The sequence below is a fragment of the Panthera uncia genome, chromosome B4 (genome assembly GCF_023721935.1).
Source record: "Panthera uncia isolate 11264 chromosome B4, Puncia_PCG_1.0, whole genome shotgun sequence".
NCBI lineage: Eukaryota > Metazoa > Chordata > Mammalia > Carnivora > Felidae > Panthera > Panthera uncia.
The window spans coordinates 135623841-135648866 of record NC_064809.1 but is presented as its reverse complement, the minus strand read 5'-3'; the positions used below and the strand labels follow the sequence as shown (position 1 = coordinate 135648866).

General features: G+C 60.6%; 1 protein-coding gene across 2 annotated transcripts in view; it reads right to left on the bottom strand.

Annotated features, from left to right (window-relative positions):
• The window catches only part of TBC1D22A (TBC1 domain family member 22A), a 297147-nt gene that overhangs the window by 54150 nt on the left and 217971 nt on the right, over positions 1–25026 (bottom strand). For both annotated transcript variants that reach the window (XM_049626541.1, XM_049626542.1), the window contains one exon: positions 12042–12169. In XM_049626541.1, the coding sequence (XP_049482498.1) occupies positions 12042–12169 (128 nt within the window). The remainder of the gene's footprint in view (positions 1–12041; positions 12170–25026) is intronic.

Sequence of the window (25026 nt, the reverse complement as noted above, 5' to 3'; positions counted from 1 at the left end):
GGGGGGGCCCACTGCTGCACTGAGGGCCCCGCCACCTGTCTCCAGTTCACGCCCACCGAAGCCATGGAACCAGGCGTCGTGTGCTGGTTCCCAGAGGAACAGCCCTGCCTGTGGTCCCCCTGGCCCAGGACACTGAGCAAGCCCGGGCTGGCGCAGCCCCAGGCCGCCGGCCTGATTCTGGAACAGATGGCAGGGCAGGACACTTTTCCACTCCCCTCCGAACACAAAGAAGAGAAGGAACAGGGCTGGACGGAAAGGCAGGATGGACAGGACCCCCAAAGCACCGGACCACCTCCTCGCTGGCCAGAGGCCATCTCGTCCCACCACCCTGTGCTCGCCAAGCACCTCTTGCAAGAGAGGGTGACGGCCAAGAAAGAACTCGCTGGAAATTGACACAAATGGGCCTTTATTTGGCAAACAGAATTGCAATTCGGGAGACCCCGATTCAGGTAGAACCCGACTTGGGCCCCAAGGAGGACGAGGGTGTGGGGTGATGAAGGCGCAAGGTCACAACTGCAGGGCCCGTTACGTCCTCCACACAAAACGGGGGCTGAAACTAGGCTATGTGGGGCGGACGCCTGCTGCCCCGGATGGGCCCCCCTGCAGGTGGAGGACGCAGAGGATGAGGACCGAGTATAGTCAGCTCGCAGAGGGCCGAGGGGTTCACAGAGTTCACGGCTCCTCCGATGAGGACGTGCACAAATCCCTCCCCCCGGACCGGCTCCCGGCCCCGCTCTAAGAGAGGCGTCTTAAGTGCTGAGGGTCGGGGTGGCCCGAGGACCACGGGTTCCCCGGAGGCAGACACTTCCCGTGTTCTCTCCCCTGGCACCGAGCACACACCCCACGCAAGTGAGCGCTGCAGTCCTGAAGGACCATCATCTACACCACCGGTAGTAAGACACTCAGGAGCGTTCCCACAAGTGTTTTATTTGCATCTCACATGTCACAGTCGTCCCCTTCCCAAGCACGGCAGAACTCGGGCTGTGCATGTAGTGAGGGCAGCATGGCCTTGGGCACAAGGGGCAGTCCCATGGGGCTGGCGGACCCCCCCCCCCACACACACACACACACCCTGCCCACTCCCTTGGCCAGTAGCCCCAGGAGGACCTCGAGCGGCAGATGAAGCCAGGCCCCTGTGGATTTCCCCCAGCCCCTGGTTTTCCAGAACCTTCTGTCCAGAGGCCTAAGAAGTCAGACAGGTTGCTTGAAGTCACACTGCAGATAAAATATTCACGAACATATCCCTTCAGAGCTCAGTGAGGCTGTGACAAGCTGTTACCACGGTGTGACCTTGTGTGGGGCTCCAGCAGCCCTGCTCTGGGCATGTGCGGACCCAGGCTCGGGGCTGGAGGGTCCCGGCGATTGCCAGTGTCACTGGTCTCGGCCTCCTCATGAGCTCAAGCCTGGACAAGGCTGGGTCACCCGTGGCTCCAGCAGAGGGACATTTTGATTACCAAGCCCTGTTAGCTCTACTCACACGTTCCAGTTCCCCATCCACAGCCACAAAGACCACGTCCAATGCCAACGCCAGGCCCTTGTGTCCCAGGGTGTCCCTCCCCAGCCACGCCTTCTCCTGCCTCACTCTTTACAGGAGGTGGGAGCCACCTCCCCGCTGGTCTGGGTCATTCATTCATTCATTCATTCATTCATTCCACAGGCGTTCCGGGTCAACCTGTGTGTGTGTCCAAACTGGTCACTCAAGAACCAAGGGGCCTGTCCCAATGACTCCACAGCCGGCTAGGACCCGGTGGTCCACGGTTCCCCAAAAGGAAGTGACAGGACACACGGATCTCTAGCAAGGACGGAGCAGCACGGTGCTCGGCGAGCCTCTGTCTATGGGGCCAGAGAATCTGGTGACACCTGGGGGGACAGGTGGGGAGGCAACACCACACTGCTGACTCCCACTACGTCATGCAAAGCCCCCGGTTCTTCCTCAGACTTGGCAGGCCCGGGCTCTCCCAGCCCACACCACGCACTCGGCCCCACTGAGCCAGTTCCCCCCAGGAACTGTCCCTCACCCCAGTTCCAGACGTGACTGCCACTTTGCGACAGCACTTTCCAGAGTGAACGCGTGGCCGTCAACAAGGAGTTGCCCTGTCCGGCCTGCTGCCGGGCAGATGCACGACAGTCACTCTTTACGTAACCTCCCACAAGTGAAGATTTTATCTGTTATGAAAGTTAGCCCTCAGAGGCTAAAATGCAGAGCAAACTTCTCTGCCCAGGTCAGTGACAGTGTGGAAGCTGCTGGGTGCCCCGAGCCACCGCCCAGAAAGCCACTTGCTCCCGGGAAGCAGGTGGAGCAGACTCGGGCCCCACGTACGTGGCCAACTGTGCCAGAGCAAAGTACTGAAGAAGGAAGACATCGTCTCCTCAGTCCCCGAGCCTGGAATAAGCCGATAAAGCCCAACCTGACTGAAATACGAAGAATGAAAGTCTTTGAGTCGCTAAAGACATTCTAGATACTTCTTTAAACACCACTTCCAAATCCCCAGGACGCTGACTTTATTGCCACCGAAGGAGCAGAGACACCCTCTCCCGGCTCCTCCCCGCAAAGTTATCAGTGGTGAGCACAGTCTTGCTGAATATTCTCATTTCTAAATCCTCACCCAGCTGACAGTGATCTATGCCTGCTCCCGGAGGAGGGCAGACATGAAAAGCTTACGACCTCAAATCTTAATGGGCTTATGAAAAAGTATGTTGTAAGGAGACCTGCTTCTCCAGTTTTATTAGATTAACCCAATCCATCAGCTTCAATGCCACCTGGCTCACTGTGAATCGGCGCTGAGGCACCCTGGAAGGTTCAGGAGAGCCAACAAGGGCCGTCGCCTGGCCCACAGTGCGGCGCTCCCGCGGGGGCTGCACTCAGAGTGTGTGCCTGCCCCCCGCCCCCCGGGTGTGGCCAGTGACCCTGCTGCAGTCACCCTGGAGGACAGGGGCTCAGGCAGCCTCGTAAAGGGGCTGGGAGAAGACGTCCAGAAGGACCCCTGGGAGAAAGACCAGGCCGTGGAACAAAGGACAAAAGGTGTAGGGGCAACCCTGTGCATGACTGAAACCGGGCACCGATCACTGAGGCAGCCACAGCCTGAAGACCCAGCCCCCGGGATGCCCGCCCCAGCCTCACCCAGCCTCCCAGCCTCCACCTGCCCCCCCCCCCCCCCCCCTGGAAATCGCTCGGTTGGACCGCCCCACCCACTCTTCCCTCTGGGTCTCTGGGCTTCATCCACCCAGAGTTCGGCCCGGTGGGAGGGCACCAGGCCCCAGCACCAACAAATTGGTTATCTACACCCCTGCCCTGAAGGGATGGCCCGCAGTACAGCAAGGGGACTCCCCACAGCTGGGGCTGGTGGGACCAGAGGTTACTCGACAGGCAAGCATGACAGGTGGGGCTGCAGATATGCAGCCACAGTAATAGGTGCCCGTGACGGCAGGGCCGGAAGACTGGCCACAGTAACCAGCACCAAGCTCTTTCACGGGCGGGAACCCAGGCTGCGGAAGCTAAGTCACCCTCTGGGAAAAGAGCTTTGAGCGCCCAGCAGCCTGTGGATGAGACCACGGACCCAGACCCGCCCCCCACCCTGGCCACCCACTGCCCGTGGCCCCAGCTGAGAGCAGCGGCCTCTGCTCTGCCCCGACACCCAAACACCATGATGCAGCCACACCCAGCACACCTCCCGAAGAGCAGGCTGGGCCCAGCCACGTCTTCAGCCTCCAAATCCGCTCCTACCATCGGCAAGCACTTCCTGGCATCCGGCTCTGGGCCCAGCCCTGTCCTCAGCTCAAAGTCCTGCTGAAATGTCCTCTGGGAAGCCTGCTCTATACCCCTGGGCAGAGTGAGGTGTCCCCAAGTCCCCAGCCTCATCACCCCTGGCAGAGCACGTGTCCCCCACCAGGCAATGGACCCCTAGGGGCAGAGATGACGTTCAGACATCTCAATGGATCTGGGGTCCACGTCAGACCCCACGCAAACAAGGGCTCACGTTGGAGAAGGTGGACGAGTGGAAGGAGTGACTGGTGGTTGGACAGATGGACAGATGTAGGTCGTCAGCAGATACGCATCCTTGGCGTGAGGGCCAATCACACACAGTGCCTGGTTTGCAAATCCGGTATCTTCCCGTCGGTTCCACAGTGACCCTTCATGACCAAGCCACAGCTGTCCCCTGCCTGTGGCACGGCAGCATCCAGCAGGCCCTTCCTCCACACCCCGCGTCCTGCACACCCGCTGCCCACGCGCCCTTGTTCCCGCCGGCCGTCCTGCTCCACATGCTTCTCGTTCATTCCGTCCAGGCCTGGGCTCTCAGGACTCCTCCTTCCCCGAGACATCCTGCCAGAAGCCTTCACCACGGGAGCAGATCCCATTCAGGGCCCACGATGCCCTCGCTGCATCCTGGCTTGCACGATCCCAGGGACCACGCGTCCTGGTGCACCTCCAGCAGAGGCATGCGTTAGCGACTGTCTCACAACCGGAGGCCAGGCTCTCTCGCTGGGACGCGGGCTCCCTGAGGTCAGGGCCCGTCTTTTCCATCGCTGTGTCCCCAGGGCTGAGAACAGGGCCAGGCCCAGGGCGGGTGCTCAGCAAACATCAGCTGACTGGATGAGGCAGGGGGCACCCACCAGGTGCAAGGTCGAGCTCTTCCTCAGAGATGCGGGCACGTCCTCTGGAGCTCAGGGAGGCCCTGCCCCTCACCGTCTCCGATGCGCCTTCTCCAGGGTCCGCGAGGACCGCACAGGCCATGCGGCAGAAAACCAAAACGCTGGAAAGATTTCACCTCAAATGACGCAAAAGGGCCAACTGCCCTGAGGATGTCCCAGGAGCAAACCTGGCAGTGTCCTGATCAGAGCCACCTCAGGACGCGTATCCAGGAGCGTCAGGGCCCTGGGGTGGCCCCTCGCAGCAGTGGACAGGTGGGGGCCCCAACCCTCCCCTGCTGCCCGAGCCGGCACGGCCGGCCCACAGAACCCAGGGGCTCACACAGCACTCCCCTACCACAGGGTTTGGGGCCAACGTCCCTTTGTAAACCCCGCCCGCCCCATGGCTCAGTGGGCTGCAGAGGGCCTGGCCAGGGCCACGGAGACATGGGCTCACGGCAGCGGTCCTGGCTCCTGGGCACGGCTCCGGCCACGCCCTGCCTGAGTGACGCCGACCTGGGCCCCGCTCTCGCCGTGGTGCCATGCTGGGCACTGGGGCACGAGCGTGTCTGCAGGAGGCAGGTACCCAACCGCGGCTCACGGTGAAGGGAGGTGGGGCCTCGGTCCCCTAATTCTGAGACCCCAAGGCCCAAACACAGACTGACGCCCTACGACCCCCGGCTGGAAACATTTCGTCAGATCCCCACGGCGATCTTGCAACACGCGCTTCGGGAAGCAACCTGCCCAAGGCTACAAGGGTAGAGCTGCGCTCGGGAGAGAGGCCGTTCTGCCAGAGCCGAGGGCCCACGTGACACGTCCGCACAGATCTTTTCCCAGAAGGACCCAGGTCCATTTGGCCGCAGGTGGGCCACTGGGTGCTTTATTGGCATTAAAAACACCCTAGGACCCGGTCGTGCCGCTTCCCTGAACACGTGTGCCCCGGGCGCCTGGGGGCCTGGGCCTCGAGCACCGGCACGGCCTGCTCTGAGCGGCTGTGTGTGGTGGCCCTGCCTCAGGAGGTCGCGACCTAAGGCTGACAGCACGCAAGTGACCGGATCTGAAGCCTGGAGAGACCCCGCGGTTCCTCGCGCGTGATTTGCCGCCAGCCCCGTGAAGAGCGTGACTGAAGACGCCCCTGGGCGTGTGGGCAGTGGAGGCTGTCCTACTTAGAATTCAGGTGGCCTCGGGTACCACGAGGAAGGAATTTAGTAAATGCCTTAAGGTAAACGAGGTCATCTTGCAACACTCACCTGACAGGAGGTTTTTCCTTGTCTTGAACAAAATCAGTAGGTTGTGGGAAGCGTAAGGCCTCCGATGGCTCGCTCGGCACCAGTCCCATCTACCAAAGCCGGCTCCGGCCTCAGTGGAGGAGAGGAGCCATTCCCCGAGCCACGCACACTTGCCCACGAGACCCGGCGGTGCTGGGGCCGGCGGGTGGAAAGCGGCATTGGCCGGAACACACCCTCGGCCCGAGGGCCGGCTCTGCAGTGGTCACTCCCCAGGGTCACTCCCCGAGGACCGGCCAGAGCCCCGATGTCCCCCGGGGACCCAGCCCTTCGACCCCAGCTGTGGGGTTCCTCCTTCCAGGACACACCCAGGCGGCACACTCGCTTCTGAATCGGACTTGCGGGACGTCAGGGAGGAAAGGACCCCAGCCCGTGGCAGGGGGCGTCCCCACCACCCACTGAGCCTTGCCCACTGCCTCCCGCCCCCTTCCCACACCCGCACAGCCACACCACTCGGAAGATGGGAAGGTCACCTCAACACAAGCTGAGGTCAGCCCACCCCACCCCAAGTGCACCTGTCTACAGCCATCGACGGGCAGCATTCCACTGACCCAGTGCCCACGGGCCTTCCAGGTGGAGCTGCCCGCTCCCCATGATGCCCTACTGACCCTGGCCCCCCTTCCCAGAGCTGCACCCCACATAAGGCAGCCACTCACTGCGTGGGCCTATTCGATTTAAACTTAGAGAAATTAAAACTAAAAATTCCGTTCCTCGGTCACATTTTCCAAGAGTTGAATAAGCCACTATGTCTAGAGGTGACCCCACCGGGTACTTCCATCATCCCAGAACCTTCTACTGGACGCATTGCTCCGGAATCCCTCCCACTGGCTCTGTGCACACCAGGGTTTCCCCTCCCTGCACCCCTCTCCCTGCGCCTCCCTCCCCACTCCTCGCCACCGGGGCCAGGCTCCCGCACCTGTGTGCACGTGATCACCCACATCGGGTTATTGAGAACAATTACTGAGAATGATGCTGCAGTGAATGTGGGGGTGCACAGATCCCTTGGAGACACTGGTCTCATTTCCTTTGGATAAACGAATTGAGTCAAGTTGCAAGTTAAGTGTCAACCTATGAAAATCAGATGCGTTTCTCTACCCTAACAATGAACTATCAGAATGAGAAATTAAGAAAACGGTCCCCTGCACAAGGGCAGCAGAAAGAATAAAATACTTAGGAGCGAAAGACTGAAAACTGTAAAACGCTGGTTGAAGAAACCGAGGATGACACAAATGGGAAGTGCCCCACGCTCCCGCACTGGGCAGTTAATACCCTGAAAAGGCCCACACAACCCAAAGCCATCCACAGATTCGCTGCACTCCCCATCAAAATTCCCATGATATTTTCACAGAAACCGAAAACAATCCTAAAATTCGTATGGAGCCACGAGACCCCGGAAAGCTAAAGCACATCAGAAAGTCATTTAGTACACAAGAATGCCACGCTGGAAACTCCACTCTGGTCTCCGCCCTTGGGGAAACCAGCCTTTGCCAACTGCTCTGGGCCCGTCCTGTCCCCGGCAAGGTCCCCTGTGGTGGACACCATGCTCACAGGGAGGTGCATGAGCCCGGCAGATGCGTGGGAGCAGCTCACCCCAGACTGTGTCTTGGGGCTCAGGGACTCTGGCCGACAGCCCACAGGGCACATCCCCTCCGCGGATCTCAGGAGGAGGGGCAGCCAGGCTAGGGCACAATGGCAGCTCCTGTCCCCGGACCTGCCAGAGGAGGAGCTCCCACAAGTCTCCCAACACAAAGTGTGACCCCGGGACGTGGAGAGGGAGTGCAGATGAGCTCGGTGCCCTCCCGGGACTCTGCCACTGCAGGGAGAGGCCTGAGGGGAGCCTGGGCCTCAGAAGGCACCGCCCCATGGGCCCAGAGCCACAAGCACAGTCCTCGGCCCACCAGGGTCACAGACAGAAGCCACGTTTGTGCCGTTTTGCCACAGGTGAGCAATTCCAGAGGACGTGCGTGAAATCCAAAGACGGTGAGCGAGGGGGGGCCCAGAGCCGGGGTGCTGCACACATCCTGCCTGGAGCAGCCCCGAGGGGGGACGGGAACAAGCCAGGGGCGGCGGCGCAGCTGGAACGTCCAGGGCACCAGGGAAGCATCGTTCGAGGCCCCTCTACCAGGGAGGGTCCCCCGAGTTGAGAGCTCTAGGGAAGCACAGCTGAGCGGCTTTCTTGCCAAGAACCAACCCATCCACCCCGGAGGTTTAACGCAGGGAGGGCCCGGGCCCACGGTGGGGTGGGCGGTGGGGGCCCAGCCCCAAGGCTGCAGCCCCACAGGGACAGTCCGGCAGGGAGACGGCGGTAATCCTGGTCACATGACAGGCGTCCGCCCGGGGCGCTCCAGATAACCCCCCAAGGGGCACCTCACGGACTGAACTGTGTTCCCCCAAATTCACAGGTTGCAGGCCCCCAACCCGCGGCGGGACAGGGCTTAGACACAGGGCCTCTGCACAGTGAGTACGGTTAAGGAGGCCACAGGGGGCCCTGATCTGCTAATCTGGCACCCCTACCAAGAGGAAGACGCGCCAGAGAGCGCTCTCCCCGCGTGAGGACGGGGTGCGCAGGCCGCCACCCGTGAGCCAGGACGGCAGCTCGCACGGGAGCCACCTGTGCAGACACCCTGCTCTCCGACTTGGGTCGTCCACCACGGAGAGAACGGACGCGTGCCGTGGCCGGTCGGCAGTGGCCGGTTGTGGCGGCGACAGCCCCCTCTGGAGGGTGTCCCCGAGGGAGGTGTCAGGTCACACGAGGAGGCCGGGCAGGACCTCTGGAGCTGCAGGAAGCCGGGAGGTGCCCAGGGATGGCACGGAACGGCAAGGACGGGACAGGGAACCTGCACCCAGCAGCTCACAACCGTCTGGTACAGCTGTTGGCGTCGGAGAGCCCGTGCGGGCCCGCGATGGTTAAGTCGAGTGTACGCTCCACTCGGTTAGTTTCCTTCATTACTTCGTGCCTTTTGCTGTCCGAGGATCCCATCCCATCCGGGACACGTTGTGTGCAGTGATCCTGCCTTTTCGGGCTTCTCCGGGCTGACGCCATTTTCCCAACTTCCCTTGGTTTCCATGATGTTGACCGGTTTGAGGCGTACCGGTCGGGAACCCTGCAGAACGTGACTCAGGATCCGTCTGACGTTTTGCTCGGGGTTGGACTGGGGTCCCGGGTTCGGGAGGAAGCCCACAGGTGAAGGGTCCTCCTCGTCCCGCCCCATCAGGGCGCCTGCCGTCGGTCGGCCTGACTGATCCCCGAGGTGTCCGCCTCGGTCACCTGGCTGAGGCTCCCCCACCCCCACCCCCGTCCACCCTGCCCTCCGGGGGGGAGCCCGTGTGCGCGGCCCACACGGAGGGAGGGGGTTCGGCCCCATCAACTCCAGGGCCCGGTATCTGCAGACGTGTTTGGAATCCTCTGCGTCGGAGACTTGTCTCTTGGCTCATTTACTCACGAGTCCGTCTTACGTCATCAGGGACTCAGGCCTGATTTTAGGTTTCGAGTTTCGTACTTTGTCGGGGAACCTGCTCCAGCTTTGGCCCCACCCGGTGGGGTGTGAGCTCGTCCTCCCTCTCTGGCACACCCGCCCCTCCCCAGCCCTGCGGTCCGAGGGAGGACGCCGAGCTCCCAACGTCACTGTCAAGTCGCAGCAGAAGGGTGCGGGAGCTGCCAGAATGGGGACCCCCCCCGCCACGACCCCCACCCCCGCCAGCTCTGAGTCTGCCCTCGTCCCAGAGAGCAAAGCCGACGTGCCTCCTGGCAGGCGCAGACCAAGGGGTTGGCTTGGGGAAGAGAAGGGAGTCAGAGAGAAAACTGAACAAAACAAGGGGGCAGACTGGCAGATCGTTGGCCCCAACGGGTTAGGGACCGACCACCTCCCCTCCGCGGCTACAGACCGAGGGCGAAGGCCTCTCTCATCCGAGTCGTCAGCATCCAAGCACCGCGGGAAGGGCGGGACGCCTCCCTTCCACAGTCCGGGGCTGGGGAGCCAGAGGCAAAGCTGGCGGCCGAGTACCAGAGGTCCAGCAACCCGCTCCCACGGCCGGGGCTCTCCGGGGGGCCGCTGCCCCCTCCGGCCACAGCCACCCGCACCAGCACCGTTTCCGACACCGTGCGACGTGCCCGGGGGGCGGGGGCCCGGGGGCCACCTCCCTTTGGCACGGCGGCTCTGGATCGTCTGTGCTGTTTAAGTGCCTGTTTTCACGCCTGTGCTGACCTCATTCACATGCACGCCACTTCCTAGCTGGGAGCCTGGACAGAGCAGGTGTCTCCAGACCCTCCACGGACACACGACCCCGGAGGCCTTCACGCTCCCTCGTGAGGGTTAAAGAGCTACTCTAATGGCCCAGCTAGTAAACACCCCAGTTTAGGGGAGAGTGATCGCCCGAACGCCATCCCGTGATTACTATGTATTTTCACTGCCAAAAGATGCAATACAATTTCATGGTTACTTGGGCCTGTAAAATAGAAATATCCCCAATTTTTAAGATATGAAAAGGTTTATGACCAGGGTACTGTCAGTTCAAGAATGAGTCCACGGTACAAATGAGTCAATTCATGACAAAATTTAATTTCAGGAAAATTAACTCAATAAAGATGCCACAACTGTGCTTAAAGTTTTAATACCTATTAGGAGTTTTAGCGAGGTGGCGCAGGACCGCGGACGCGCAGATCCATTTCCTGGCTCCTCAAAACACAATCGACTTCATACCTAATTTATCTGTAATGGGGACAGTATTACAAGGAACCTGGTGTTTAATGAAGAGGCAGGGTCTTCAACAGCCTAACCCATCACAAATGGAGAGCGTTCCCAAGTCACGGGATATTAAGTTTGTTTCCTGTGATGCTGCTGAGACCCAGTTAATGGCACCAGACTGATGGCCGCTTTAACCAAACAGCCCAAGGAAGGCTTTATGTCCCAGCAAATGTCGGTGGCCAGAAACTCTGTAATTGCCGGGTCCCCAGAAAAGGAAAACCGAAGTGGGGCGTCTGCACACAAGCGGCTGAGGGGTCCTAAATTCCGTAGCGAGCATCACCAGAACATGCGAGCGGCAAGAAAGGACGGCCAAGTCCAAATGCTGGGCTTCAGAACCACAAGACGGTCGCGGGCCCCGCGTGGGGCACAAGGACCACCGTCAGGGACAGAACTCTGAGGACTCCCGTGACCGCGGGCTCAGAGTAGGACGGCGGCAGGCACGGGGGCTCCGACCCCACAGGGAGAACGCACGGTCCACACCAAGGCCCCTTCGATGGAGGGAAGGGGAGTGGAGGGCAGGACAAGCTCTAAGGCCTCCTGCCTCCTGCCCACACGGTCACGGATGTCCACGGACGAGGCTCCCTCGGCGGAGCCCAGCCCACCGGCCGGGACTGACCCTGCCCACAAAGCAGCCACCGAGGGGAGCTCCCTTCCCGGTCTCCGAAGGTACCCCACCCCCCCGCCGGTCCGGGGCCCGCGGAGGGCTGTCGCCCACGGCAGCAAACACCCTGCCTCTCGGCGAGGAAACCGGCCTCCGCGGACCCCGCTCCCGGTCACGTAAGGCTCCTGCCATCTGCAGTGATGACGAACAGCGGGCGTGTGAGCCCCGCGGCGCGGCCTCGGCTTCGGCAAACATCTCCAACGAGATGAAAAGGTGCTAGAATAAGCAAGGGGATACTCGAGGGAACAAAGGTGGTTTGTTCCAGAAAACTCAATCTCCCGAAGAAACGAGTTCCATCAAAATCGGCGGAGAGGAGAAAATTTCATATTGCGCTGAATCCGTCAGTGATTTTTTTAAAAAATCTTTATTACGAGTAAACTCAAAACGGAGACCACGCGCGAGTCCTGAGTGTGATCATTCCCCGCTGCTGCGGCTCAGGCACAGAGCCCGCCGGAACCCCGGGATCTGGACCCAAGGTAACCGCTCGCGAGCCCCAGGGACGCAGTCACCGCGCGGTCGGAATGAAGTTCGGCTACAAACAGGACTACGGGAAGCTCCTCCCGGTTTTGCGTCGATTCAGACGACAAGACCCCAGGGACGGACTTTCGAAAGACCGCCTTTCACCGAGCAGATGCCGAGGGGCAAGAGCAGGCGCAGCTCACCGGCCGCGGCGGAGCGCAGTGGGGGGGGGGAGGGGGGGGGGGCGCGCACAGGACAGCTCACCTGGTAGGTGTCCCACAGGCGGATGGTGCAGTGGAGGGGCACCTCCCTCATCAGCAGGTTGTTCATCCAGCGGAAGGCGAACTGCAGGTAACGCACCTCGTGCTGCTCCAGGTGCCGGTGCACTTGCTCTGCACGAGACAAACACAGGCCCCGAGGCCGTCAGCGAGAGCCCCCTGGGGTCCACCTCAGAGCCCCCCCTCCAACCGCCAGACACCCGGGCCTCGTCCCCAGGGAGCCAGGAAGCCACTTAGATGGACTCTTGCTCCGGGAAAGTGAGCGGCGGCAGCCGCCGTGGCACGGGGACGGCGGCGAGGACCACTCCCGAGTCCCCTGCTCCCGGGTCCCCTGCTGCTGGGCCCCCTGGGAGCCATGCGGCAGGTGCCCCACCCGCAGTAAGAGGGGCAGGACCACCCCCCCCCCCCCCCCCCAGTGGAGGAGAAACCGCCGTGAGAGGTCAGCAGACGCTCCGGGGCGCGAGGTGAGCGCTTCCTCCAGCGGGGGCGAGTCCACCACTCCCGGGCTACGGTCCCAGGAGGGACTCGGACAGAGAGACGGCGAGCCCGCCGGCTCCCAAAACCACCTCGAGCTCGTCCCAGGCAAATGCCCCACCTGCCCCGGGACCCGGCCAGAGAGGGGGCCAGCGGGACACGGGCCTGGCTCTAGGCCGGTGCGTCTGGATTCCAGGGCTGGGGCTGGACTCCAGGCAGCTGGCCTCTCAGAAGGACGAGGTTTTACCAACCATCCCTTCCCTGACGCACGAGCTCCCACCGGCCACGAATGGCTCCTCCCGTCCTGCTCTGCAGCCTCGGTCCCCTGTGCTGCCCAGTGGTCAGCGGACATCTCTGCCGAGTGGTCAGCAGCCTGCGGGACAGGCTCCAGAGCTCCGTGAAGCTCCCTGGTCCCTGAATTCTGGTGATGTCACTGCGAGAAGCAAAGGCCCTGGGGTCACAGTGACCTTGCTGCTTCCCAACATTCTGCCCCGAAAAGCTCCACCCTGAGGGGCCTGGGAAGTACCTGTGCTGTTTCCTAAAACAGCCAAGTACCACCTAATGGGTCCTGGCTGGGAACAGGGAGACCCTCCCACGCTGACTGTGCTCGATCAGGGCCCACCGAGTACTGCTTAAGGCGCTCTCTCTGCACGCACCTTTTGAGCTCCTGAGTTACATGCAAGTTCTTTCTCTCTGGGGCTTACCTCCCCCTGTGACCAGCCTCGAGAAGTGACCCTGTAAAAAGCTGACAAGGTTTCCAGTCCTCCCAAAGAAAGTTCCAGAACTGGCAAATAAACAAGTGTTCGTGTTTTGTTGCTTACTGGTTTGTCTTTACTCGTGTTCCTGGTAACCTGCAATACTGCAGAGAAAAGGCTTTCCTAACCACCAGGCAAAAAGGAGGGGACAGGGGAGGGGGTGCCTGGGGAGCTCAGTCAGGTAAGCGTCTGACTCTTGATTTCAGCTCAGGTCACGAGCTCGTGGTTTGTGAGTTCAAGCCCCACATCGGGCTCCACACTGACAGTGCAGAGCCCGCTTGGTATTCTCTCGGCCCCTCCCCGCTCGTGCTTGCTTTCTCTCTCAAAATAAATCAACTTAAAGAAAATTAAAAAAGGAGGGGACGGGAGGGTGAGAGGACCCTGTCCTGAGAGCCTCTGCATCGCACAGGCGGCGACTCCGGCTGAGGTGTACGTGCCTGGTGGGGAGGTGCGCCCGCTTACAGGAGAGGAAGGCTGGCCGCAGAGAAGCTCCGGGCAGCCCGGGTTCCCGCCCCGGCACCACTGGGACACCCCACCCCAAACCAGCACCGTCCCGGCTGAGCGCAACAAACTCGCCTGGGCGTCGGATGCGGCAGGCAGGAGGGACGCCTGCGGCCGGGTGTGGGGGAAGCGCTGGGGCACGCGGTGGAGCAGACCCGGCGGCACGCTGTGAGAGCGGTCACAACCGGACAGTGACTAATCGCACGGGGCTGGTAAGAGCCGCACAGGCTCACCCCCGAGCCCTTGCAGCCCGCTGGGAGCAAGGTGCCAGGGAGGAGGCCGAGGGAACCAGGCAGTGGGAAGACCGCACGGGCCCCCAGCCCGCCACGTGCTGCCTCTTCAGGGACAGACGTAGGGACCGAGGGCTCTGCGCACCGCACAGGGCAGGCCCGGGCCCAGGGTGCCGAGGCCAGGGAGCGGGCAGAGAGGGCAGGCCCGGGCGTGGGGCTCCGGCGGCTGGCACCCACTCCCCGCAGTATTCGGCTCCTGCAGACGGGGCTCCTCCCCCTGGAGGGCAGTTCACGTGGCAGGGAAGGGGCTGGTTTGGGGTCTGGTCTCTGGAGAGGTCCCGGCACGAGCCCAGGCAAGCTCACGGGAAGTCCGCATCCCCCCCCGACTGGCCCCACCCATCCTCCCTCTCGGAAGCCTGAGAAGGACACTTCTGTGGACGCGGAGCTGGAACGGAACGTGGGCCAGGGAGCCAGGCGGTAGGGGCCGGGTCAGGGGAGTAAGAACAGATCACCCTGAGAAATTTCCAAGGATATTCTCCCCAGTAAAACAAACAAATAAGCATTATGAAATAAAGTCAATCATCATCGTTAGTTTTGGCATAAAATCTAAGCTTTCGGCGAACTGTCTTCTTTGCACTAGGCCCCCGGGAGCTCCATTTTCAGAGCCCCCTGACCCACAGACAAGGCCCGTCCCCCCGTCCTGGGCACTTGGTGAGCCCAGGAGGGGAGGCAGTTGAGGAGCTCAGAGGCAGGTTGGCCTGACCCCTGAGTGCAGCAGGGGTGACCTCCGCGGCCCCCGCACAGCTGGACGTCACCCTCACCTCCGCGGCTGTTAGAACACAGGTGCTCAGACCCTTCCCAACTTTCTCCACCAGAACCTCCCAGGTGGGATCTGGGAAGCTGTCCTCGTCAGCTCTCCAGAAGAACCCTTCCCAGGGGCCCCGAGGCTCAGAGGGACAGGGCTTCAGCCTCTCGCACGGGGTCCAGGTTGCGGAAGTCCCCCCACGGGGCGGGGCAGGTGCGACGCACAGGTGCCACACTGTGGTCTACCTAACTGTGTTCTTCTAATCGACTTGGGTCTTATTAGATACGGCTGGTTTTACACAAACTTCATTTCACTCCCAGAGGGAAGTGTCCACTTGCTCCGGGGGAGGTGACGCGGCCAGCAAACGGTCCATGGCGGGGCCTCCCCGGCAGAACGGAGTCACAGCTTGTCACTGAGAAGAGCCCGCCGGCGGGAAGGGGTAACCGTCTCCCGGGCTGTCGGCTCAGGAGCACTTTATGCCAGGACGCCGCCCGACGACACCCGGCCACCCCGTGTCGCTCATGCCACCGCCCTCCTCCTGCCACCCACCCCGTCCCTGCCCAGTGCAGCGCTATTCACGTGCCCAGCACCTGGAGAGTTCTCTGAGACCCACCCCCACCCCCTTCCTGGTGCTACAAACACCCCGAGGGGAACATTTCTTGTGCTGTCTGGGGCTTCACTGCTCAGGGGACATGCCCACTCAGGGGCAGGTGCTGTCCCCAAGCGCCCTCTGTGTCTGTCAGATGATCGAGTGAGTGAAGGAACCGTGAGTGCGGGGAGAAAACGTGACCGACCACGATGGACGAAGCCCCAGTCTGCAGTCTTCCTTCTCTGCCTCTGCTCCTCATGCCACGGTGTCGAGGAGCGTTTTCGAGACGTGACAGGACGCTACTCTTTTTAAAGAACTGAAGAATGACTTCTAACCTACAGTTCTCAGCAGCTACAGAACTAAGCTTCTGGAGAGTTCTAAGGGCCCCCAGCGGCCCCTCCATCCAGGCCTGACCTTTGCCTGTTACCCCAGGGCGCCAGCTGACGGCCAGTCTCCGCCGCGGCCCGGGGCACTGACACGGGCGCTCTGGTCACCGTGAAAGTCAAATATGATAACTACTTGAAAACCCAGCAGTTTAGAAAAGTTGGGATCTTACCGAACGCCTCGTCCACACAGACAGAGTGGCGTCACCTCCCCGCGTGTGCAGCTGGCAGCGTGGAGAGCAGGCTGGGCAGACACAACCGCTGCCTGGAAATGGCCCAGGAGGAGGGAGGCCGGCCCAGAGACGCTCCGGGGACAGGCGCCTGGTGGCTCCTGGTCCCGCTGGCCACTGCAGCCTGCCACTCTACAGGGACATGGCCAGCGCCTCGTCCACCGGCACGGGACAGAGCCCCGTGACGCAGCCGGTCGGCAGCCTGGGGCCCCCCGACGCATGGCGGCCAGCCCACCTGCCCCCGTCAAGCCACCCTTGCGGGCGCGGCTCAGCCCAAACCCCAGCAAACACAGCAGCGCAGTGGTCACGTGTTAATAGTCGGGAAGAAATGCCAACTCTGAGTTCGGTAACATGGATTCACGTTATGTTTTGACGGGTCTCCACACGCTCAGACACTGCCTCGCGTCCTCTGCTCCTGCCCAGTAACACAGTGGTTTGTCCACGGAGGGGCCATCCAGCCCCGGGCACCGATGAGGGGTCGTCACCACGCTCTCCCCGGGGTACCACCAGCGGGTCTTGCCCTGGACCCTGGCCTCCTGTAGGACGGGGACCGTGTCTGGGCCCACGTGTGCACACGGAGCGAGGCCCGGCGATGAGGGGCAGCGATGGCCACAGCTGGAGACCCGCGGGAGACGCGGACAGGACGGAAGCTGGGGAAGCAAGCCGCCCACGACAGCGAGGGCAGAACAGCCCCGGCCTCCGCAGCCAGGCCCATGCTCTGCCGTGGCACACCCAGCATGCCGAAGGACAAGGTCACCAGTTTACAAACTCGGGAAACAGCTCTAAAAGCGTGCCCAGAAGGCAGGGGACACCTTTTTAATGTGACCTGGCAAGCGAACAGATTTGGAAAACTAAACTCCTATTTGCAGAACACCTATCACTGAAGTAACCTAAGTAAACAGTAACAATTAACCCTTTCTCTTCCACAGTGAGTTCCTCCTGGGGCCCCACCTGCAGGTAAGTCCTCCTCCCCCTCCCCACAAGATGCAGACAGTGGCGGGCCTGGTCTCAGGCTTGGCCCAGAGGAGCCCATCGCAGCCAGACAGTGCTGACCAGTGCCCTTCCTGAAGGGGCCAGGCCCGCAGGACCCTGACCCGGGGGCGAGTGCACAGAGGCCGGCTGGGTGGTGCCCACGGATGCGGGCAAGGAGCAGGGGGCCGGAGACAGGACTCAGGACTGCCCCACCCCACGTCCTGCAGCGGCCCCACACTGCCAGATGGGTGCAGGGACTCGCCCTGTGTCCCCGGGTACCAGCACCGGGGGCACAGCCACTGCTCTCTACAGAGCACGACCCGGCCCATCTGGGAAAGCATAGGCCACGGGAACAGCCAGAAACCTGCCGCCACCTGGCTAACCCCACAAAGATGCAAAGTCCTTCCAGAACAAAAGCTCGTCATCCATCAGCTCTTACAGGGAAAATGTACCGGGGATCCCCCCAGCCCACATACCCGGGCTGTGTGGAAGAGGAAGCAGGGCAGACGAGACCTGCGTCCTCACCTCTGAGAGCTCAGCAGCTTGGAGGAGAGACACAAAATAAATTCAGCCTTGAATCTGACAGTTGTCCGTTGCAGTTGTCAGAATAACCGACCCCGCATGCCCAGGAGTGCCCGGCCTCCTCTCTGCCGGGTGGAGGCCTCGGCGCTCCCAACAGGAGCTGGAAAGGCAGAGCCCCTGGAGCTCTGGGGGGTCGTGACCCCCAGGCATGGCCTACGGAGCACCCGGCCCGCCGACGAGACGTTGCTCATGCAGGGGTGGTTCTCGGGAAGCGCGTCACGGAGGGTGACAAAGTGGGCCCACCACGGTCCCCCAAGCCCGCTCGCACGCGTGGGACTCCTGGCGGGGGCCGCCTCCTGGCTGGATGGTGCTAAAAAATGGACAACTGAACTCTCCGCGTTGCTTTCAATTTATATACGTCGGGGCTGCAAATGCATATGCTGAAAAGCTTCATTTTTCCTATTTTATAAGTAATTGTGAGCAGATGCTCTGTCACTGATAAAGGTAATTTGGTTAGCAATAATTCTGAATTTGAAATTTTCCATTTCACTGGAAATAAGAGTGAACATATAATGAATGAGCAGGCAGATGTAATTATTGTCATCTTTCAGGTTGAAAACGTTTTCTTCCTAAAACCCTCCATGGCAGTCCAGGGCACTGCGATTGTTGTCATGTCACCAGGAAGGTACCTGTCACAGCGACATGCAGGGAGGCCACCACGGTGTTTGCGGGACAGTGTCCTCAGCACTTGAAACAGCAGATCTACAGACTGGAAATTCTACTGAAACATCTTGCCTTCTTGATTAAAAATAAAAATAAGTTATGCAAACGCATTGTGTTCCAGGATTTATGCTAAAGAGGAAAAAAAAAAACACGTATCCCATTGACTTGGCATAAAAAACACATACTGTTTATGCAGGGCAGACACTACTTAGATTTATTTGCCCAAAGAGTGAGCATAATTGCTCACACTTAGATACCTGACAAAGAAAACCGTTCAAAACCCCTCCGCAAAGCTGAGAACAGACATGAATACATCACGCTTCTGCCGGGCAAGGCATGAATAGGCTTTGATCTGGGGGGAAGATTTCAATTCTCCATCAGTTAAACAGATAAAAAAAAAAAGAGAGAGAGAGAACAAAACGAGAGCCACCTGGCAGTGAACATGGGCCTCTTTGCAGCCAAGAAGTCCCTTGGCTCACCACCCTCCCAGTGTGCAGGACTAGTCTGTGCTAATGCTACAGAGGCAGGGCCCGGCCGCATCCACGGGCCACAGGACCCAGGCCTTGCTGTGCAGGGGTCCGGGGGCTCAGCCGAGAGGAAGGGGCTGAGGCAGAGGGCAGCAGGGGTGGGACTGGACGGGCCCCGTCCATGAAGGAGAGGCCTAGGGCTCCCCACTACAGACACCCACAGAGGTGCCCCGAAGAGGGTATGAGCTGGAAGGGGGTGGGGTGGGCAGACGGGGGAAGTGAGGGAACAGAGTGGGACCCGGGACCTACAATTCCACCCTGCAAGCACAGGACACTCCCTAGCAAGTCCCTGCAGGCAGACAGTCCTGCAGCCCCACGGCAGGGGCAGGGAGGAGGCTGTGGCCGGAGCCTGGGCTGCTGGCCTGTTCTCTCCCTTGGGCGGCAGGTGAGCCTCAGCCAGACACTAAGGAAGAGTGCTAAGATCTCAGGCTTACAGTCAGGAGAGCCTGGGTTCAAATCCCAGGTCAGCTTCTGGAAAGTTCTTGAAGGCTCTCTCTCAGCGCCCCGAGGTTCTCCTCCAGACGGCCCGCTCCCTCACGGAACTCTCTCAGGGAAGGTCCCGGCACAGCAGCTGCCGTCGCCCCGTGTGTGGCCAGAGGCGGGGGACGGGATGCCAGGAAGGGCACACCCGAGCCAGCCCTGCGGCACAGGTGCACAAGGGGGACGTGGGGAGGGCACCTGACCCCAAGCCAGCCGACCAGTATCACCGCACGCGGCGTGCTTTGTCGGGCAACCATCCTCCTTCTGAGCGCACGCTGCCGCACGCCAATAAGGGCCGCTTTTTACCTCAGAAACTGGAATGGAGGCTGATAGGAATTGAGATTTATTTAGGCCATTTAACACCATCTTAGGCACGTGCTGATGGGGTAAAGAGAGAAAACGCAACCCCGGCCCTTCCGGTGCCAAGAACCCGGGATCCCAGCGCGTCCCACCCCACGGGGTGACCATTCTACACCTTCTTCATCCTCCACGAGCAACGGGGAGCACGCGGAAGGCCAACGAGAGCCAACGAAGCTGGGCTCCCAAGGGCGCCTCTGTAACGTCACACACTACAGGCGCGGCGCGTCTCACAGACTGGACCACGCGCCTGGTCAGGGAAGCCTCCGTGTTCCGTAATAAGAAGGGGCGGGACTGGCCCCCGCCCCCTTCCCGGGAGGGAGGCTCTAAGTCCTCGGACTCCCCCCGGGGCCGGGTGTCCCCGTTACGCTAACGAGAGGGGTTCTGGTGAGGGCACCCCTCGGCAGCGTCAGGATGGGGCCTGAGTGGGACCCTCGGCAGCCAGACGATGGGGAGAAGACGGGAGCTGGAGATTGCGTCTACACGGGGCCCACGATCCGGTGGGTAGCACCATGGGGAGACCCAGTACGCTCTGGACGCCCGGCCCCAGCCGAGCTTCCGTGACGGTACGGGGACCTTCCCCAAGCTCATTCCGTGGTTCTTGACCTTACCCTCCACAGTAAAACCACCGCTGCAAGTATAGTGCTCTCCTGAGCTCTGTGAGTCATCCTAGTGGACCGTCGGACCCACGGGAGCCACGGGAACCACTGAAGTGAAGGCCACTCGCTCAGAAGTGCAGGCGGCCTAGGGACCATGGAAGTGCAGCTGGTGTCTGAAGCAGAGCCTCTGGGGCAGCACTGAGCCAGCCCTGAACCTGTGGGGTCTGCTAATGACAGAAGCGCAGTTGCGCTTGGGGTACAAACAAAATACTCCTGCCAGCATCAAATGCCCGGAGGCTGCGATCCAGAAAGACCTCCAGAAAGAGGCCAAACACATTTTCCCAAAATAACTTCTCCAAGGCTGGCGTTGACATCAAGGTCGTGCCACGCGATTACTATCTTCTTACGCGCTCCACGAGAGGGCAGGGGTGAAGGCGGGTCAGACCCACACGGCCGCGGGCCATGCCGGAGCGGGAGAGACTAACACGGTCACCGCGTGAGCACAAGGACAGGCTAGAGTGTAGACGCTCCCAGGCCCCGGCCACAGACGCCACCAGCCACCCCGGGGACCCAGTGTGCACACAAGCAGGGAGTGAAATTACGCCTCCCGGCAGGATGTAGAAACCAGTGTTTATGTGACACCACGACATGCTATCTTTCCATCTTTAGAGAGGTATTAAGGCATATTTTGTTGACAGTAACATTATCTAAAATACAAGTTCTTCCAGAGCTACTCAGAATCGAAGCGACGAGGCATTAAATCATTCTCACCTCACAGATGTGTTCACAGGCTTCTCCACGAAGGCCTGTTTTCCTATCAGAAAGCAACAACAAGCCTGATTTATTGGGAAAGGACACAGATGCCAGAGCAGCGTCCCCGGGGCACCCAGAGCACCGAGGGCCTGATAACCCCTCGCAAGGCCACCCCTGTCGTGCACGTGTGCACATCGGTGGCGGCCCAGGCACAGAGGAGGCGAGTGGACAGCAGACCAGACGGACGGGAGCTGGAGGGGCCTGGCCGCATCCCACCCAACACGCGTACAGGGTTCTAGATGGGGACACGGTGAGGACACTGAGGAAGAGTACCCGCCCCGGGTTCCATCCGAGATGTGATGGGCCGACAGGGGGTGCCGGGCCTGGCCCCCACAGTCGAGGCAGCACAAAGCCTCCGGGAGGGTCTCTGGGCTCCAGGCTGACGACAGAGGGGAAGTGGGGCACAGAGCCACCCAGAAGTGAGGGAGACGGGCCCTCAACCCCAGCGCTGCATGGAAGGTGGGGGAAGGGAGCCCACGGCACTGCTGCTTTGCTCACTGTGTTAGTTTCCTGATTCCGTAACAAACCCCCACACGCTCACCCGTTGAAAACAGCGCACATCTGTCATCTCACGGCCCCTGTGGCTCTGGAGTCCAGAGAGGACCTGGCGGGCTCCGCCACTCGGGGCTTTCCAAAGCTACACAAGGCCGCGCTCTCGTCCGGAGGCCCAACCAAAGTAACACCCACCTCCAAGTTATTTCAGGGTGCTGGCAGAATCCATTCCCTTGCAGGGCTCTGACTCAGGGCCCGGCTCTTTGCTGGCCGTCAGCCAGAGGCCACCCACACGTCCCTGCCACGTGAGCTTCTCCGACTGGCCGCGGGCCTCAAGAGCAAAAGCAAAGTCTCTAGTGAGTCTGCTCAAATGGAGTCTTACGTGATGTAACGTAACCACAGGCTGATAGCCCACCACCCCATACTCTGTCGAGACACACGATTCGCCCAAACCCAGGAGCAGGGATCACACAGAGGTGTGGATACGAGCAGGCAGGCTCCCCGAGAGTCACCGTAGGACCCGTCCACCACGTGCACTCACTGCACTTGCCTTGGCCAGGAGCAAACCCGTCGGAGCCTATGGCACACCAGCCCCCACATCCCCTTCCCAGCAGGGCAGCGAGGAGGAGGGCCAGGGCTGCCCTCCACTGCAGTTCGGTAACCTAGCCGTGGCAGTGAGTCAGGAAAGAAGGGAAGGTTCTCCTCGCCCTCCCCCTCCAAGCCAAGGGGCAAGGCCCTGTTTCAAAGGGGGCAGAGAGCAGAGAAGAAATAAACTCTGAGCTGAACGAGCACTCAGCTCATAAACAGTTTGCAAACCGTCTCATCAGCAATATGTAAGGAAAGCCTGACGAGACCCAAGGAAGCTGAAGACGAGGAGCTTCAGTACTCTGCCCACCACGGTGCATTTTAAGACTTAGAACCTGCCAAAAAAGCACCGGAGTTCTGACCACGACCCGCGAGCCCCCAAGCCCAGGCTGGTGAGCGGTCCGTGCCTGCCGTTTGAGACGCAGCTCAAGCACCACGGCCCTCCCAAAGCCTCTTCTGACCTCCCCCGCCTCAGCACCCCGCCGGGTCGCCCACAGACCTCGCGAGGAGACAGACGGCACTCTAGTGGCCGTGGTGGCTGTCATGGCCATCTCACCTGTTCGACTGGGGAGCTCATCGAACTCCCAGTTCGTGGACGAGCTCGTCGAACTCCCGTGGACGGATGGCTGGACAGATGGTTACATGCTGGGTGAGTGGATGGAACAGGGAGAGAGGACAAAATGCAGGAGGCTAATCATCAAGCAAAAGGAACGACAGATAGAATGGATGATCCTAGCATGCCTCTGGGAAAAACCCTTTCCATGGCAAGCTCTAGGGCCCAGATACTTGCCCTGTCATAAGTCAGCACTGAGGACCAGAATCTAGTTGAGGAAACTGACTTGTTCTGAGGAAAAGAAGGCATTTCCTTCTACACCTTTGGATAGAGACACGAATACATAAGAAAATACAAGCGAACGACATATATAAGCACAACATATTTATTCTGGCTCATACTCTTACCAAGAAAAAAAAAACAGCAGAGCACAGGTAGTCTCACTCAAACACTTTAAAAATTAATAGCTCATGGAGTGCCTGGGGGGCTCAGCAGGTTAAGCGTCTGGCTCTTGGTTTCGGCTCAGGTCACGATCTCACGGTTCATGAGTTCGAGCCCCACGTGGGGCTTCACGCTCACAGTGTGGAGCCTGCTTGGGATCCTCCCCCTCTCTCCCTCTCTCTCTCTCTCTCTGCCCCTCCCCACTCACTCTCTGTCGCTCAGAATAAATGAAAGACAATCAACAGTCCGTAATCTAACGTGTATGTTTAAAGGTAGCGGGATGCAACCCACAGCATACGTGCGGGAACCGCAGTCCGGTTAGCCACAGGGAAGACGGCCAACTGGTCACCCCAACTCCATCAACCCCCACATTCCTGGCACGATCCTAATGACATTCCTCCACTCCGTAAAACCTTTCAACAGCTCCCCGTGAAGCGAAAACGTCTTCTGAAGGGGCCAAGGTCCTGAGCTGGCTCCCTTTCTTCGCCCACATCAGGGGCGTATCACGCGGTAAAGGACGGGCTCTCGGGGTAAGAGGCCCCGACCTGTAGGCTCTCTGCCATGGCCGCGTGGCGACGTAGCGCCTCCGAGCCCAGAGCCGGGAGGGAACGCACACCGGCTCTCCGGGCCGGCACAGGCCCGCTGCCACGCGCCCTGCCCGCGCCGTCTTCGCCACGGCCCCCGCGCCATCCCCTCTGCCCACGCGACCGCCTACAGGTCCCCACGCGCCTCTGTGGCCGCTCACCGCCCTCCCCTCGCTCACTACAGCAGACACCCCCGCAGCCTGGGCGCCGGCGTCCGCCTCCCGCAAGGCCCCCCGACGCCCCTCCGACCGCTCGCGAGAACCAGGAAGCTGGCTGCGCGAGGTTGTTCTCTCAGTCCGCCGTCTAACCGGGTCAAGTTCCCCACCAAAGGACGCTAACCCACCCGCCTACGCCCGGACGTGGCACACAGAGGACATTTCACAGACGCCTGCCGAGTGTGTGAAGTCAGCTGTGTCCCCATTCAGAGGAACAGCCGGTCCCCTGGAGCCCTGGGGAGAGAAGGGAGCCAGGCCGAGGTGCCCGGCTCACCGGGCGGCCACTCGGAGGGCTCAGTGACGCGGCCTCGGTGCTGCCTCCCCACGTTAGCACGTGCGCACCAGGCGGGGAGGGGCGCTGACCGGGACCGTGAGGGCAGTTAGTGTCCGAGGAGCACACGGGCTGCCGATGTCCACAGGAAGTGGTGGGGAGCCAGGAGGAGGGAGGGGGGAGGACAGACAGCCAAGCACGCCGCGTGCTCGCGCCCTCCACGTACACACAGGTGAGGGACTGGGGCCCCGGGGCCCAGTGTCCAGGCTCGTGCACACACGATTCCGGCTCCCTCTCCCAGCCCACCGCCAAGGCCACTGCTCATGCCGACAACCCGTGGGCGGGAGACACCGAGGCAACGCCGCCAGGCTGCACCCGTGTCCCGGTTCAAGCGCGTCTAGAACTGAAGCCTGATATCCAGCGTGCCTCCTCCGCACCTCCTGGGGCGGACACCCACCAAGTGTCACCAGACTCCATTGAAACGGCAGCCACAGCGTTCATGCAGGGTTGTGGGCGTCCCCAGATGACGGTCAGAACCGCACCTGAGGCGATGCCTGGGTGGCTCAGTGACGCGTCCGACTTCAGTTTGGGCCATGATCTCACTGGTCACAAGTTCAAGCTCCACATCGGGCTCTCTACTGTCAGCACAGAGCCCACTTCAGATCCTCTGCGTCCCTTCCTCCTCTCTGCTCTCTCTCAAGATTAAAATAAACACTTTTTAAAAATACATAAAATAAAATAAAATAAAATAAAATAAAATAAAATAAAATAAATAAAATAAATAAAATAAAATATAAATAAAATAAAAATTAAATTAAATTAACAAATAAAATAAAATACAATAATAAATAAAATAAAAAATAAAATAAA